Raw genomic sequence first — 19,217 nt, forward strand, 5'->3', positions numbered from 1 at the left:
CCAACTTACTTACAGCTTCCTCTCGCTGTCATCGAACTGCTTCGGGCACAATTTCAACCCTCCTTTTACCAACCAACTTCATCACCTACACCCCTATTCATAACACTCTACTTCACACGTGTAACGCTTAATGTAACATTGATGTACTAACTAAATAAAGTACAAAATTAATAAAGATCTGGTCATGATGCAAAACATGTTCTAATTAAAATTCTAATAACCCCGTGTGTTTAGAAATTGTTACTTAGATGTGATGTTGTTTTGAAAATGAACCGGTAGCGAGTAATTTAGTTTTGTCGGTGTACGCAATTTGCATAAGGCGGTACCCGGTAATGAAGTGTACCCGGTTTTAGTTTTAATATCGCACTTATAACAATTAGCGGGGGACTGGTCGTGAGGTTGTTTCCGGACGATGCGGTACACAACTCCGGAACTATGTCTATTACACTTGCGCTATTAATCATCTGGGGCAAAGAAAATTTGCTGCTCCTCCCCAACGATCTCGGCACAACTTTGCCCATCAGCGGTAATTTTTCCCGGCGAGTCCGACGGGACTTGAAAGTACCGCAAAGTTTTATTTTGATCGTTTGTTATTCCAACGACCATAATCACATTATAAGTGGAACTAAAACGTATCTAATTTTTTATCTTTTAAAAAATTTATAATACAGGGTCATCCACGACGACCGTCCATTAGAACTTTACAGGGTTCTGGCCAAACACTTTATTTTTTTAAATGGAACACCCTGTATATTTTTCAAGGTTTATGAATGACTTTATTTTTTGCAATTTGATTCGTCCGTTCTCGAGTTATTCGAATTTTTTTAGAAAAATCTGCTCCAGCAGACACTTGTTCAAAAAATCAGAGAACACTCGATTTTTGGGATATCAATTTCGGATTCAGAACATGGTTAAGCAACATGATGGATGATGTTTTGGTGCCGAGTATGGCTGTCTAGAACGTTTGGTCACTTTACTATGGCACGTTACTTTTTCGAAACTTGGAAGTACCATAACTTCATTTTTTTAAATGGCACCCCCCATATTTTATTACTTAGTCGTCTTCGGTGTCTCTTTTTACATCTTTTATATCCGATATGTCCTATACCTAACATTTATAGTTTGGGAGATAATTAGGGTTTTTTGAAAAATGCACACACATATCGATATTTAACCTAGTGTGTCATGAATACCTAGTGTGGGTTTTAATATACAGGGATGACCTGTATATTAAAACCTCTATGTATTCAGCGCTAGATTATTATATTTCTTTATTGAACTTAAACCAGACCTAGAACTAGGTCTAGAACCTAGTTCTAGGTCTAGTGTTAGCTCTATAGAAAAAATTAAGAATTTCACTTTTTAGTTTATTTTTAATCGGGTTGGGATGAAGTTCTACAAAGTTCCATTTCTTAAAAGTTCTTTTGTTAGTATTAAATTTACTGTTGTAGTTTGTGGTTTTAATGAAGTTTTATGTTCGTATTAGAACTCTATGTTGAAATGAAGTATTTGATGAATACTATATTTGATGTTTTTTGAATCAACTTTAATCTCTTACATCAAAGTCACTATTTTAGTGCAATTTTATGGATTTCCTTAAATTCCATTGAAGTTTTTCTATTTAATTCTAAAGTTTCGGTTATATATGAAGTATTGACTCAGTTAAAACGAAATTCATGAAGGTTTTTGGATTGACATCTAACTTCCTTTCCATTTTGATACTAAAGTCTCTTGTTTTTTGGTCAGTATTGATGATTTATTGATATTCCTTTGGTTGATAATAAATTCTTGATGCAGATTACTTCAGGAATTAGGTTAGTGCAAGTGTTAATACTAGCTACTTCTAACTTTTTAATTCAATTAGAAATTTTTGCCAATTTTTATCAATAACTTTAAAAATGATAGAAAAATCAATTTCTTGGAGAATTGTTATGAAGCTGGTACCAATTATCAACTAAAGCTTGTACTATCCAATAAATAAGTCGGTTTTGAAATATCACTCTTTGTTCTTGAGATAAAATGTATTAAAGTTAATTAGCAGTTTTTGCAGATTTTTTCGTGTTACTTTAAAAATTTCTGAAAAATCCATTTCATGGAAATAATTTATGAAACTCTCACCGAATATCAATTAAAGCTTCCACTATCCAATAAATTAGTCCGTTTTGAGATATCACTCTTGGTTCTTGAGATACAAACCTTTTACTTCAATTAGCAATTTTTGCCGATTTTTACCAATAATTTTAAAAATGACTGAAAAATGAATTTCTTGGAAAATTGTTATGAAACTGGTACCAATTATCAACTAAAGCTTGTACTATCCAATAAATAAGTCCGTTTTGAAATATCACTCTTTGTTCTTGAGATAAAAAATGTTAAAGTTGATTAGCAATTTTTGCCGGTATTTTCGTGTAACTTTAGAATTTCCTGAAAAGTCCATTTCATGGAATTTTTTTATGAAACTCTCACCGATTATCAATTAAAGTATCTACTATCCAATAAATTAGTCCGTTTTGAAAAATCACTGTTAGTTCTTAAGATACAAACTTTTTAATTCAATTAGAAATTTTTACCCATGTTTTACCAATAACTTTAAAACTTTCTGAAAAATCAATTTCTTGGAAAATTTTTATGAAACTGTTACCAATTATTAATTAACGTTTGTACTATCTAATAAATAAGTCCGTTTTGAAATATCACTCTTTGTTCTTGAGATAAAAAGTGTTAAAGTTGATTAGCAGTTTTTGCCGATATTTTCGTGTAACTTTAGAATTTCCTGAAAAGTCCATTTCATGGAATTGTTTTATGAAACTCTCACCGATTATCAATTAAAGCATCTACTATCCAATAAATTAGTCCGTTTTGAGATATCACTCTTGGTTCTTGAGATACAAACTTTTTAATTTAATTAGAAATTTTTACCCATGTTTTACCAGTAATTTTAAAACTTTCTGAAAAATCAATTTCTTTCAAAACTAACCTCACCTAACATTCCTTCACGGTATAATTGACATTTCAAAGAAAAACTAAAAAGTTAAGAATTGTCCGAAACTTTTTAGTTCTAGGTCTAGTGTTAGTTCTAGTTTTAATTGTTATTCAGAGCTGACGTCACGAACGGGCCCTCCAGCTAGGATTCAACAATCCTCTTTAGATTCTACCTCATCCTTGGTATAAATATAAAATTATTCATATAACGGACTTTTGTCCTATTGATTCTCATTATTTAAGAAGATTATTGAAGACATTCTTCGTCCCAAAATGATTACGGAACAGTTAACCGTGTAACGTGGTGGTAAATTTGAAGCGACGGCGCCTGAAAATGTGCGAATGCACGAAACGTTGTGTACACGGGATCAGCGGCCGGAGCGCGGGCCTTTTCTCACAATTACCAAAAGCCCTCACTTAAAACGCCCATTTGCTGGTGTCGGCGACCGGGCGCATGAATATTTCATCTTTCCCGCGAATACATTACACCTTCCATTTCGAAATATCGACCCGATGATGGGAGCTTGAAACGGGGCGAAGAAATACGCGAGAAGATGTGCTTACCTATTGCTCTCGGAAGCGGCGTTGGAAACCTTATGGTTGGCGTTGCCCTGCAACAAGAAAAAGTAACGAATAAACGCAAATAGCAGCATAAACCTAGAGTATCCAAAGATACACCCGTACTCTAATAGCCATATTGCAAATAGGGGCCCTTAACGACTGGCAGACGGCCAACGAAAACTCGTTCCGTTAAGAATACGCTGTTGCGGCTATTCACAAAAATAGATTTACAGCCATTACACGGATTAAACGCCACCATGTTTATGAAAATAAAGCAAAAAATTCATTGTTGTACGCAGTATTATATTAATCTACTTTGAATTACACTATATAATACTTCGTTTTAATAAAAACACCATTAAAAGTATTACATCGATTTCAATGTAAACAAATCATAAACATTTTTTTTATGTGAAACCGATTCGATATCGACGCGAGTATTGTCGTTATAACGCAATGATTTAATATTTAATGAATCGCTGCTATAAAACACTATTATATATAATTTAAATTTCAATTACTATACACATAAAAAACTTTCAAATAAATTGCTATACTCACGACATTAATATTCATAATTTTATGAAATACGGTTTAAAAGAAAATAATTTTTTTAATATACAACATCATTTAAAAATAAAAAATAAAATCTATTGTTAGTATAAGCTAAAAATATATAATCTAAACTTGACACAATCTCTTTGTTTATTATTTCAATATGCTTTTACTATTTATTTATATCTCCATCCAATTTTGATGGTTGTTTTTGTTCAGATACACTACACAATACGTAAATAAATAAACAGATGCGTTGGAGATTATTTAAAATTAAAAAAATCGTTACGATTCATTTTAAAACAATAGGGGCATCGGGAATGTGAAATATATGCGGAAAATCTGAACTCACCGTTCAATTCTTGAACATTTCAAGTTTCTTGCGACGACGTACGGTCCGCATAACTCGGTTAAACGTCCGAAAATCTCGTATCCAAACACGCGAATAATTTGTGGAATGTCCGCGGAACGCGACCGACTCAATTAGGAGAGACACTGACCGGCGGCTTCTGGCGGCTTCGGGCGTTTCAAGCGTTTCAGGCGTGGTTTCAGCACACGACGACCCACTCGACACGACCATAGCCACGTATAAATAGCTCGCGGGCCTTTCTTCTCTTTCAATACGTCCACTCGAACCGTACCGCGGAAAATAGAACCTTTAAAGTAGGCCAGCTGACCAACAAACACAAGACTAACAGCTTCTGGTTCATCTTTACCAACGTCAATTTAAATCTTTTAATAGTTTCTTGCTGTGTTTTGTTGATTTAAAATTAGGGACCACCAGGATGAGGGTTACTGAATGGGGGTGGTGATTGGATAGGACCGTTAAAATCCCCTTGTCACAGATACGGATTGGGACGTCACGTCGCGTTGACGACGACAATACAATATCGGACTGCAAATTAAGTCATGCGCTGCTGACCGTACTTGCATGATATTTGAATGCACCTGCTACGACTGGTGACCCAAGGGCCATTCAGGCAATTCAACAGTAATCTATCCACCCTCTGACAAATGGCCTCAATCAACTCTCTGAACCCTCTTTTAAAACTTTCTCTCCCAACTTTCCCTTATCTTTGCATTCTAAACGTAACCCTAAAGAAATATTGTTGTTGAATACTTAAGAATTGTTAAATCATTTATCTAAATTTACTTGACAAATTATTCATAAAATTTTAAACGAAACAATAAAAATTGGGAAATATCTCAAATAAAACTATCGAGTTTTACGTAGATACCTCAAAAACTTCGTATCTTGTTGTATCTGACATTTTCGACTCAACAATTTTTAATTAAAACGTCAAAAATGCTTTCATTTGATATCAAACACGATATGTTTGGGTTGATAAATAAGAAATCTATTGAAAAAATTGTTTTATTTGTTAACTGTCATTTTTGATTTGACAGCTGTCATTTTTCATTTAATAATTTTTAGTTAAAACATCGAAAATGCTTTCATTTGATACCAAACACGATATGTTTAATGTAAATAATAAAAGAGTTATGTAAAGAAATATTTTGTTTGACACCTGTCATTTTTGATTTGACATTTGTTACGGAGAACTTTAAAAATGCTTTCATTTGTTATCAAACATGATGTGGTTGGGTTGAGAGAAAAGAAAGATATTCAAAAAACTGTTTTATTTTTAACTGTCATTTTTGACTTGACAGCTGTCACTTTTCACTACATAATTTTTAGTTAAACATCGAAAATGCTTTCATTTGATACCAAACACTATATGTTTAACATAAACCATAAAAGAGTTATGCAAAAAAAACATTTCGTTTGACACCTGTCATTTTTGATTTGACATTTGTTACGGAGAATGTGTTTGGGTTGATAAATAAAAAAGATATTCAAAAAACTGCTTTATTTTTTAACTGTCATTTTTGTTTTGAAAGCTGTCACTTTTCACTTAATAATTTTTAGTTAAAATGTCGAAAATGCTTTCATTTGATACCAAACACTATATGTTTAACATAAACCATAAAAGTTATGCAAAAAAAACATTTTATTTGACACCTGTCATTTTTGATTTGACATTTATTACGGAGATCCTTAAAAATGATTTCATTTGTAATCAAATACGATGTGTTTGAGTTGATAAATAAAAAAGATATTTATAAAACTGTTTTATTTTTTAACTGTCATTTTTGATTTGACAGATGTAATTTTTCAATTTAATAATTTTTAATTAAAACATCGAAAATGCTTTCATTTGATACCAAACACGATATGTTTAACATAAACCATAAAAGAGTTATGCAAAAAAAACATTTCGTTTGACACCTGTCATTTTTGATTTGACATTTGTTACGGAGACCCTTAAAAATGATTTCATTTGTTATCAAATACGATGTGTTTGGATTGATAAATAAAAAAGATATTCATAAAACTGTTTTATTTTTTTACTGTCATTTTTGATTTGACAGGTGTCATTTTTCACTTAATAAGTTTTAGTTAAAACATCGAAAATGCTTTCCTTTCGTACCAAATACGATATATTTAACGTAAATCATAAAAGTGTTATGTAAAGAAACATTTCGTTTGACAGCTGTCATTTTTGATTTAACAGATGTTGATTATACATCTTTCTGCTGTTATTAAGATGGTGTACTTTAAATTAATAACAAATACAACGTAATAATGTCAAATGAGAAATAAAAAAATTAAAAGGGAATGTTTCATTAGGCAGGTGTCACTTTAAATTTGACACCTGTCACTTTAAAAGACATAAATGTTTTTATTTTATACAAATTTATCTTTTTGTTGATATTAAGAGAGGTACTTCAAATTAATATTAGATACAATGTATTTTTAGCCAACAAGGAAAGAAAAAAATAAAAGGGAATGTTTCATTTGACAGGTGTCATTTTGTATTTGTCAACTGTCACTTTTATTTTGATAGCTTTTATTTAGACATTGTAATTATTTTCTCCTGTTAATGTTAGGAGAAGTATGCTTTAAATCAAATTAAGTACTATGTATGTTAGTTTATAAAATTTAATCATTTTAAAGAAAATGTTTCATTTGACAGATGTCAGTTTTAATTTGACATTTGTTACCTAGAACGCCATATTTTTGTTTAATTCAAGAAGACTGGATATATCCAGGTTAAGAAACAAGTTACACAAAGAAAATACTGTATGTGTTAACTGTCACTTTTGGTAAATGACAGCTGTCAATGCTATTTAAAAATTTTAATTATTATATTTTTGGTGTTAAAAGAGGTATGATTTAAATCAAAACAAGCACAGTGTATGTAAGTTTATAAAAATTAAAAAAAAATTGTTTCATTTGACAGATGTCAGTTTTAATTTGACATTTGTTACCTAGAACGCCATATTTTTGTTTAATTCAAGAAGACTGGATATATTCAGGTTAAGAAACAAGTGACACAAAAAAATACTGTATGTGTTAACTGTCACTTTTGGTAAATGACAGCTGTCAATGCTATTTAAACATTTTAATTATTATATTTTTGGTGTCAAAAGAGGTATGGTTTAAATCAAAACAAACAGTGTATGTAAGTTTATAAAAATTAAAAATTTTAAAGAAAATGTTTCATTTGGCAGATGTCAGTTTTAATTTGACATTTGTTACCTAGAAGGCCATATTTTTGTTTAATTCAAGAAGACTAGATATATTCAGGTTAAGAAACAAGTTATACAAAGAAAATACTATATGTGTTAACTGTCACTTTTGTTAAATGACAGCTGTCAATGCCATTTAGACATTCAAATTATTATATTGTTGGTATCAAAAGAGGTATGCTTTAAATCAAAACAAGGTCAGTGTATATATGTAAGTATATAAAAATTAAAAAGAAAATGTTTCATTTGACAGATGTCAGTTTTAATTTGACATCTGTCACCTACAATGTCATAGTTTTATTTAATCCAAGAAAACTGGTTGTATTCAACTCAACTAAAATATTTGCATTCATAATATTTATTTCTTCCACCATATTAAAAAAAAATTATAAAAAATCGAATTCTTAAGATATAGTATTGAATTGGTGGTACTTTGTAGAAAAAAGTACGTACTTTTTTAAGAACAAAGTCGTACTTGGAAATCTTTATTCGTTCTTGAGATAATAAATTTTGAACTCACCTAAAATTTTTGTCTTTGCAATATCTATTTTTTCCATCATATTAAAAAAATCATAAAAAATCGAATTCTTAAGATATAGTATTGAATTGGTGAGCATTTATAGAGAAAAGTATGTACTTTTTTATGAATAAAGTCGAACTTGGAAATCTTTATGCCTTCTTGAGATAAAAATTTTTGATCTCAACTAAATTTTTGTCTGTAATACCTATTTTTTCCATCATATTAAAAAAAATCATAAAAAAAAGAATTCTTAAGATATAGTATTGAATTGGTGGTACTTTGTAGAGAAAAGTATGTACTTTTTCATGAACAAAATCGTACTTGGAAATCTTTATTCGTTCTTAAGATAATAAATTTTGAACTCAATTAAAATTTGTGTCTTTATCATATCTATTTTTTCCATCATATTAAAAATAATCATAAAAAATCGAATTCTTAAGATGCAGTTTTGAATTGGTGGTACTTTGTAGAGAAAAGTATGTACTTTGTCATAAACAAAATCGTACTTGGAAATCTTTATTCGTTTTTGAGATAATACATTTTGAACTCAATTAAAATTTGTGTCTTTATCAATCTATTTTTTCCATCATATTAAAAAAAATCATAAAAAATCGAATTCTTAAGATACAGTTTTGAATTAGTGGTACTTTGTAGAGAAAAGTATGTACTTTTTCATGAACAAAATTGTACTTTTAAATCTTTATTAGTTCTTGAGATAATAAATTTTGAACTCAATTAAAATTTGTGTCTTTATCAATCTATTTTTTCCATCATATTAAAAAAATCATGAAAAATCGAATTCTTAAGATACAGTTTTGAATTAGTGGAACTTTGTAGAGAAAAGTATGTACTTTTTCATGAACAAAATCGTACTTGGAAATCTTTTTTCGTTCTTGAGATAATAAATTTTGAACTCAACTAAAATTTGTATCTTTATTATATCTATTTTTTCCATCATATTAAAAAAAATCATAAAAAATCGAATTCTTAAGATACAGTTTTGAATTGGTGGTACTTTGTAGAGAAAAGTATGTACTTTTTCATGAACAAAGTCGTACTTGGAAATCTTTATTCGTTTTTGAGATAATAAATTTTGAACTCAACTAAAATTTTTGTCTTTGCAATATCTATTTTTTCCATCATAATAAAAAAAATCATAAAAAATAGAATTCTTAAGATATAGTATTAAATTGGTGGGACTTCATTGACAAAAGTATATACTTTTTCATGAAGAAAGCCGAGCTTGGGAACCTTTATTCGTTTATGTATGAAATTATCCCACACGCAAAACTTAATCTAAATCTTAATACGTATCAATGCACATTGAACAACTTTAAATATTATTGTGCTACGTAGAGACAAACTTCAAGGTCATTTAGAGCCGAGACGCTGCAATCGTGACCGCTAACATAAAATATGAAGAAGATATACACAAATTAATATCGTTAAGTTTTGATCGAAAGCTTTGAAGTGATTTCTTTTTAAATTTAGAATTAGAAGAAATAAATTATAGTTGTAATAAAAAGTGAAAATCTAAAAAAGAAAATGTAAGCGGTCAACAGTTTGCGAATCGGTTGATCTAAATCTGTAAAATCAACACGAACTCGAAGCGACGTTAACGGTGGCGGTATTAATTTACGAGGGGGCCGTTAAATCAGTACGGGACGTTATTTACGGCCTTAATTGCGTGCCGATCGTTTTGTTGCGCACGCGTCTAAGGGTGCATCACAAGACGGTTTTTGGAACCAAGAAATTTTCTTATCTACAACTCGACAATTAGACTAATTGATAGCGGGCCCAACGAAAATGGACCGAGCCGTTGGCAATTAACGCAAACGGCTATAATAATCCCGACGTCCGATTTATGACCCAGCTTTTATTGCGTGGGTTCAACTGATTGCGGTTTGAAATGCGAAAATTACCGACGATTATTATTAGTAGTCTTAGAGTTGAGATTGAACAAGTTTTTAAAATATGTGTGCTGTTTAAAAAAGATTATTAAAGTACGAATAACGAAAAGAAGCAATCAAAAAGAGAAACTATTAAACTTTACCGAATTGACTCTTTTAGCTGAGCTAGGAATTTTCCTTGACTTTTACTCGAAAGGCAAACGAGATCCTTATCCATAAATTTAATTAATTAAAATCCTCTATTTGCGTTAAGGTGCAACTAGACGACGATGGCGCACCTTCCACTTCTACCAAACCAACCTTGTATACACCACTATCCTTGTACCACACTCCTCCACGTGAATTACATTTATATCTTTACATCTGCAGGTGTAATTCGCAATATCGATTTTGCATTTATAAACGAGAAAGGGTCGAGCTCTTCAGACCATCGCGCTTTTGGTAGGTAGCCGAATTGTGAAATTGATGGGTTTTATTCTCTTCGCCGAGTTGAAATTGGGACCAATAAACATCTTTTCATTAGGCAAACATTGTCTCTCCTTTATACGTATTCTTTTTTTTGTTTTAATGTTAATTAAAACGTTAATTTACTCAGCGAATATTTGTCATCGTGGGGAGGATATTATTAGTTCGGCATCTATTTAATTATCCGTTTTTGGAATTCGAGCGCGTATAGGGTGGTGCATATCGGCTGATTAGTTTTGACAGTCTTAATTAGGCGGGCGAGTGTTCGAAACGAGTTTACACCAAACCTTGTTATCGAACTCGGACTAAAAACTGTTACATTAACAGTATGGAACCGTCACTTGTCCGTCAACGTGCTAATTAATCCACATACAGAAATTTATATTTTAAACGTAATTTTGTAAAATTCATAAATTTAAAAGATTACGAATTGGATCTCTATTTTATTAATCAAAAAAAAAATCGTAAAGTACTATCTAAAATTTGTTCCGGGGAAATCCCCAGTTGCCACAAGGTAAACCAGATAACAGACTTACCCCTATAAACTCTCCCCGTTTTTACGTTTCGACTCGTTTCACGATGAACAAAGAAACGAGAAACTCAGTGCGCAATGTCCTATAGGAAAAACATCCATTTCATTACAAAGATTACCAAGTAGGTGTATTAATGTATGAGATGCAAATAAAAAAAAAGTAATAAATAAAAAGGTTTCCAATATCGGTTTGGAAAAAAAGATAAGATTTTTTATTAACCGTAAAAACGTGACACGTTGATTAGAAAAAAGGGCACGACGTTTATTCCATCGTATATATACTATATAGATAATTACCTAACGGTATAGGACAATAAATATTGACCCGTTTAGATTCCTTAATCCCGCCTTATCACCCCAATTTATTTTTGTATCTTAATAACCGAAGGGGGATAGTGGACGATAAAATCTGACGCGCCTTTTTCTTCCTATCTCATCTTCCAACGCCCTTTTGTAATCTGTAAATGGCCACCCAGATCAACGTTATATTTTTCCTATATTCACGTCTCTACAAACTAATTTGGCCCAGTTATAATGCACTCGCCGCTATATAACTAACCCAAATCTCTCTCTCTCTCTCAGTAGTTTCAAACTCTATGTGGAGCTTACGAGAAAATTTCTCTTATGGTCCGACGCCTTCGAGTGTGCATATTAGCCTCCATATGCCACGATCTATATTCTCAGTGGTTAGGATATTATCTCAGTTCAAAATCGGCTTATCAAACTGTACTTTTAGTTTAAATTTAACTTATCAATAAAGATATAATAAGCACTTATTGTTTCATATAATCATCTAATAAAATGATTCACCAAGTTTTTTTTACTTGTTCTAAGTATATGACATTGCAGTTAGTTGCAAGGATTATTTGAAAATGTTGATATTAATCTTCTCAAAATTTTTCTATTTAATTTTCTAAAAATACCTAGATCTCTAGTTACTTTTAATACCAACCTAACTTTTTTTTCCCCCAAACTTTAGTTGGTATCCCCCCCTATACCTAATACATTGAGGCGTGACGTCACCGCAGGAGCAACTTCCGCTCTAGAACCGGCATTCTTACACTACTAATATTAATCACATGAAGGTAAATTAAAATGATGGATGTAAAACAAACTTTTTTAGTACCACTTATTAACACATTGGCTGCAACGTCTTTTTTTCTTAACGTCTTTCATATGTGAATGACGTTCATAATATATGAAAGACGTTAAGATGACGTGGCAACCAATGTGTTAAGCGGATAGAATATTTTTCCGTTGCATTTTACTTTGACTTACTTTGACTATCGAGGGGTAACTTTGTCTCACTCTTACACTTAAGTAATAATATGGGCTACCGAAGAAGACCATGGGCAAAGTTATGCCTCGATGGGCAAAGTAAGACGATTTTTCCCGATTTTATGGGAAAAAATAAAATTACAGCATTAAATGAACATATTTCTTATTATATTTCCCTTATTAGCTCTGACTTATTTAACAACATTACCTACTATTCAACAAGTCTCACACCACTCCACATGTATATACAAAAGGAGGCAGCCTTAAGTGCCTTATCACTGAAAACAGTTTCTTCACTCAAGTTGATGCAGGGTAATCTCAGAGGACACCTCGAGATCCTCAAAGACCCATGTCTAAATCACCTGATTGAAATTAAAACGGACCTTATACCGACGGAATACAATTTCAACCAACCGTATAAGGTCATATTTAGTAGCAGGGATGATTGGGCGAAAGGAGGGCCTCAACTAAAAAGAGGAGCCCTAGCCTGGTACACCGATGCTTCAAAGACAGTAAGATCTGGAGTAGGCATGGGCATCAGTGGACCAAACAGCCACATCAAATTGCCCCTCAGCTCGGACTTAACAATTTTCCAAGCAGAAGTTCTTGCTATAAACTTCTGCACCGCTTTGAACCTACAGAAGGGACAAAAAGGTGCATCCATAAACATTTTCACAGACAGTCGGGCCGCCTTAAAGGCAATTCAGGCCTACACGTGTGGCTCCGCACTGATCAGAGAGTGCACCAACAACCTGAGAGAACTCGCTAGGGGCAATGATGTTACCCTATGGTGGGTTCCAGGTCACAGCAACATTGAGGGCAATGAGAAGGCCGACAAGCTGGCCAAAGAGGCAGCAAACACGCCCTTCATTGGACCCCAACCTGGATGTGGACTACAAAAAAGCCACCTAAAACAAATAATCAACAACTGGGAGGCTTCAAAGATAGCCTTACGCTGGAAAGAACTTCCAGGTCACAGACAAGCGAAGAGTATGATAACTCCGTCGCAAAACAAAACCAAAGAGGTTTTATGCCTCAGCAAAGGGGATCTAAGAACGCTCTCAGGCTACCTAACCGGCCATGTGCCCCTAAAATACCACCTCTTCCACATTGGACAAGCTGAGGATCAAACTTGTCGACTATGCAACGACGAGTCAGAAACTGCGGCACAACGTCTTCGGTAAAACTACCCTGTTACCTACCGACATAAAGGTTCAAGACCTCAGGACAATACTAAGGTTCATTAAGGACCTACATTTGCCCTAAACCTTTGGAGGGCTAAAGTTACAATAGATCTTATAGGTCGCGGTAACGAGAGGGGCCGCCCTCCTCAGCCCGGCAGCAATAATAATAATAATAATAATACTATTCAACAACATCCTTCACATTTAATTATAATTAAGTGAACACTAATCATTATTAGTGAGAAGGATGTTGTTGCATATTTGTAATTCGCTACGGTAATGGAAGCTATAACAGTACTCAAACGGGTGCTGTAATGAGACTCCTTACAGCATCCGATGCTGTAATGAGATTTTAGTAACATTTTAGGAAACCAGTTCAAGTTGGTGACATTGGGTCATTAATCTTTCTAGTTGTCAATGTGACAATTTTTGTCTATGGATGTTTAAACACGTTCTTAGCATCGAATACAAAGTCCAGAATGATGAGGACGTTGACTCTGAGCAATTTCTCTTATTTTGGGAGGTGTACATCAAACATTTTTTTCAGGTGAATATATTTTGTGTTTGACAGTTTCTAATTGTCAATTCAAAGTTTCTATTTTCAAGTGTTCCAGTGTTACCAACTGCTACATACCTATTTCCCTACATTGCCAAAATTTACTTTATTTTTGTTAAAAAAAAGTATAAAAACGCGAATTACAAAAAATAGCATAAAAAACACGTTTCATAAGACTTAAAGCACTCATTCATTAAAATCATTTATGCGTGTCTTACGAAACTTATTTTTAATATACTATTACACAACTTATCAATATTTGGTTCGCCATTAGATAAATATAGCCTAAGATCGGGTTCTAAATCAAGTTTATTTCTGTATGTACTTTTAATATAAAATTTATCGCACAAGTACGTCGTGGAAAAAGGCATTAAATATTTTAAAGCCTATTTCGCCAGGGAAGGGTATTCAGAAACTCTCCTTGTCCAAAATTCACCGAGATCAGAAACCTTAAATTCCATTTTTAGTTCACCATCGCATGATAATTCAATCAATTTTTCTTGATCGGCTGCATTTAAATTGGTTGGCAATTCTGCCAGAAATGGATTTCGTATCCAATCAAATTCCGTAAAATTTTCTATAGTAAAATACTTATCGAATTGTTCTATCACAACGTATTTTCACATTTAACAATATGTCATTGTTAATATCAATTTTATTTTCTGTAACAAAGTTGGAGTACTGGTGTCTAAATTTCGATGGGTTTGCAGGGTATCTCAGTTATTATGAAAAAAGAACCTGAGCTACTTTTTGTGAAACTTCCAATGGCGTAAACCAAATTTTCGTAGCCCTCTTCGTTTTTGATATACAGGGAGTGTTTGAAATTTACGATTTTCAGACACCTCCTGTATCTCGGTTATCCCGAAACTTAGTAAAAAAGTAAAAACAGATTCTAATAGATTTTTCCACGTGGAATCCAATGGTGCACGTAGAATTTTTCTAGTCATCACGGTTTTTGAGTTATAACCACAACTCAAATACTGAATACTCAACTTTTAAAATACTTAACTCTTTATAACTCAAAAACCGTGAGGACCAGAAAAATTCTACGTGCACCATTGGATTCTACGTGAAAAAATCTATTAGAACCCGTTGTTACGTTTCCGGATAGCCGAGATACAGGGTGTCTGAAAATCGTAAATTTTGAAACACTCCCTGTATATATCAAAAACGAAGAGGGCTATGAAAATTTGGTTTGCGCCATTGTAAGTTTCACAAAAAAGTAGCTCAGGTTCGCGAAAGCTGCAACTTTCTATCTGTCATAATAACTGAGATACCCTGCAAACCCATCGAAATTTGGACACCCTGTATCGACAACAGAAAAGTTTACCTTGTAAGCCTAGGTTTAAATCAATTAGTCTACCAAAAATATCGCACAAGTATGCTAATTGGCATAACTAAATTTCATTAGTGAACTTTTCTTCCAGTGGATGATTTTGTTTAGTTAAAAATATTTGAACTTCAGATCTAAGCTCAAATAACCTTGATAGCACTTTGCCTCTCGACAACCATCTAACTTCTGTATTGTAACGCCTTTTACAACACAACAACAAAACTGACCAAAACAAATGTTTACAACTTTAAAACAACAATCGCGGATCCACGGCCTGTTCAGTGAAGATGGGTGGTTCGATTTATAAAGGCGCCACTCAGTTTCTTCCACGATGTCCACTAACTGAGAAGTGTGATGGAAAGGAAAGTTGTAACAAATAATACATTGACAACAAGACAACAAAACAAGACAAAAAAAATATCAAGAAGCGAATATGAGTTGCAATAAAGAAATAAATTTATTAAATGAAGCAAAAAAAAAAAAATATATATATATAAAAAGGAAAAGGTAAATATTTGAATAAAAAAAAAATGAGTGTTCCAATAACAACAAAAAAAATTATAAAAAAAATTATTAGCCAAAAAAAACAAATTAAACAAGAAAAACTCAAATCAAAAAAAAAATCTTAATTGAACTCGCGTACGTTCCCGAGTATCTTGAGCTCAAGTTTTCTCCGAAAGCGTTTTAAAAAAAAATCAAAATCAACGGAGAAAATATAAAAAAAACGGGCCAATAAAATTTAATATTACAAATAAAAAAATAATGAGTTGGAAGCACAAAAAAATTGTAACTATAAATTATAAAAAAAAGAAAACGCGTGAAGCGCTTAATACACAAAAAAATTAATAAAAAAAAAAAAACGATATCCAAAAAAAGAAACGCAAAATTCTTATTCCAATTCTTTGTTTCCCTTGAATTTTTAAAAATGAAATTTCCGCCGACGAATTTTATTAAAATAAAATATCTGACCTTATCCCAACCTTGATAACAGATCTTTTCCTTTATTCCCGTGGCGTCGCGTGGAGTTAGGAAAGGTTTCGAAAACGTCAAAATGGCGATGGGTTCCTTGGTTCCAAAATGCTCCCAGCAAAGAAAAAAATTGATGGGCGAAGAAAAATTGGAAACGATTGAATGTTACGATAACCGTAACTAAAAAGCCTAAAAGGAATAGAGGAAAAAAAACGAATTAGAGAAGAAAAAAAAAGAAATGTTCCGAGATGCAAAAAAAACAACTCACCTCAAGATCTAACGAGGCTTAGGTCCAAAAAAAAAATTTATAAGCAAATACGATATATATCCGGATAAATCCGTAATCGGAATAACGAAAACTTCGTTTTCCAACAGCAAAGAAACTGTGTAAAATCCCGAAAATCGGAGAAAAGCTACTAATTTCCAAAATGCCGTAATGGCGTCACCAAAATTCAACTAATGCACACAGTTCTTCAACGTATCGTCGATGGACCAATAATGATCAAGATGTCAATTATCCGTTTCCGATATCTAACAACCCCCACCTTATCAGATCCTTAACGCAAACTCGGAACGCTCAAAGAAAAGAAAAGACGGAAGAATATAAAAGAAGGAAAGATTACGAAAAATAACAAGTTTAAAATAAGAAATTAAAGAAAAGAATTAAATAATAGGAAAACTTAGTTCAGGAAAAAAAAAAAGGATTAAAGGAAACTCCATTACGATCGTCACTGAAATAAAGTGTAATTAAAATAAAAAAACAATAAATCAAAATAATAAATTCAAAACCCTAAACGCGAAATGCAACTCATATTTCACCTCAGCACACAAAGTAACAACACAAAACAAAACAAAGGTAAATGAAAATTTGGCACGTAACAGTATGTAGAAGCAGATTATCATCAATACTTCCCATTTCTGAACACAAAATCCGAAACAGCCATGAACGAATCTTCATTCATCTGGCATCTCCTTAGCTGCCAAAGCTTGTCTATGTATGCTGCAATGAATAAAAACACAATCTGGTGCTACTTCTTTAATTCTGGTTACCACACCATCGTATTTCCCCGTCATTGCGAGTATATACCTATGCACTTCAGCCAATCAAAGCCGTGTTTTACAATAAAATTGTTGACTTTATTAAATATTTCAACTGATGTTGTTGAAGAAGTAAGAGGCTCACAAAATAAAAATTTTTCTTTCATTTGATTATTGTACAAAAGCGACAAGCATCAATTGCGCAAAATTACTTACATCAGTACTTTCGTCCATTTGCAAAGCGAAAAAAGGACTGGATTTGATCTGATCTATGACGGTCTCCTTGATGTAATTAGCCATTAATTCTATTCTACGGCTTACAGTTTTATTAGAAAGTGGAACAGATTCCAACAGTGCAGCTTGCTTTTCTCCCAAAACACAATTGACAATGTCCTTAGCAGCTGGCAGTATAAGTTTTTCTCCGATAATGTGCGGTTTTCCACACCAAAAACGAAGCATTAACATCATTTTCGTTGCTTTCAGAAAACGAAGTCATTTTTTTTGCCCTCTTTTAAGCACTACCTCTCCTGTTACAGCAGTATACGTAGTGAATAGTTTCAGTATCCAAAAGTTAGATACAATGTATATAACAATTAGATGCATCATCTTGATGACTCTAGTACTTTTAGGATTAGCACAGTATTTATTGTGATTGACACCAGTATCTACATGTTAGGTATAGTATTTTTTATGATTAGATCCAGTATTTACTGCATCTACTGTACGAATCCTATATCTAGTAGATGATTCTAATAATTTCACTGACCCGTGCATGATTACAATATCCAGAGTTGTCTGCAGTATCCATAGTGCTGAGCAACTAGTTCCAGCATGATATCTGGATGGTTCTAGTATTTTGATGGTAATTACAGTATCAAGAAGTATTCTTTATAATTAATTCCATCATGTAATCTCTGCTTCTTGTATCTAATGAATGAATCCATGATAGATTCAATATGTTTGTAGTTAGATCAAGACCTAGGAGGCATCTATTACATTTTGTTGTTATTTGTAATTAAAATGATCGTATTGAATAAATATGAAATTAATTGATAAATTAATTATCATCTTAGAATACAAACTTAAGTTTCCGGATATAATCCAAAGTTTCTTCCGAAAATAATTTCATTATCTATAATAATTGTGGTAGTCGCAAAGTTGCACTTCTAACACAATTATGACCGAAGGAACTTAATCAAATTCGCAAAGCTCAGTTGCCAACGTGACAGTTTCAACGTATCCAACCGAAAATTAACTTTTCCTTCCACTTTGTAACGTTCACCTATCTTGTAAAAAGAAATAAACAGAATAAAACTAGATATCCCGCGGTACTAAAACCTTCGCTGACGTTTCCGTTTCCTTTGGTAAAGCAACGTCGTCATCGTCATACGGTCACGAAGTAAACGGTCAAAATGAAAGCGACGCTCTCAGCGGCGTCGTCGTCTGATATCAGCAGGAAACGGCCGTTCCACAATGTACCATTTAATATCAGCCCCCGGCTTTGTGGACGCTGCTGTATATCTGGCGGCGTCGGTGACCGAATATGACGTAGCTGGTGACGTCGATTTGCATATCTTTGAATTATTATGCGAACGTCGAGTACATTGGAATCGATCGGAAAGGTGAAATGGCTGCAGGAAATCATTGACAGCGAATGGTGTTAATGTTGTAAACTTGCGGAAACTCGCGCGATCCGTAGACGTGCTTTGTGCTCCGCGTAACGTGTTGGGGTTTATCGAG

The 19,217-nt window shown here is 32.8% G+C and overlaps 1 protein-coding gene across 1 annotated transcript in view; it reads right to left on the reverse strand.

Annotated features, from left to right (window-relative positions):
* LOC111415201 (sarcoglycan delta) overlaps positions 1–19,217 on the reverse strand; it is a 115,656-nt gene that overhangs the window by 29,351 nt on the left and 67,088 nt on the right. Inside the window, exon 2 of the mRNA XM_071200180.1 lies at positions 3,547–3,593. Coding sequence (XP_071056281.1) covers positions 3,547–3,593 — 47 coding nt within the window. The remainder of the gene's footprint in view (positions 1–3,546; positions 3,594–19,217) is intronic.

The sequence above is a fragment of the Onthophagus taurus genome, chromosome 11 (assembly GCF_036711975.1).
Source record: "Onthophagus taurus isolate NC chromosome 11, IU_Otau_3.0, whole genome shotgun sequence".
NCBI lineage: Eukaryota > Metazoa > Arthropoda > Insecta > Coleoptera > Scarabaeidae > Onthophagus > Onthophagus taurus.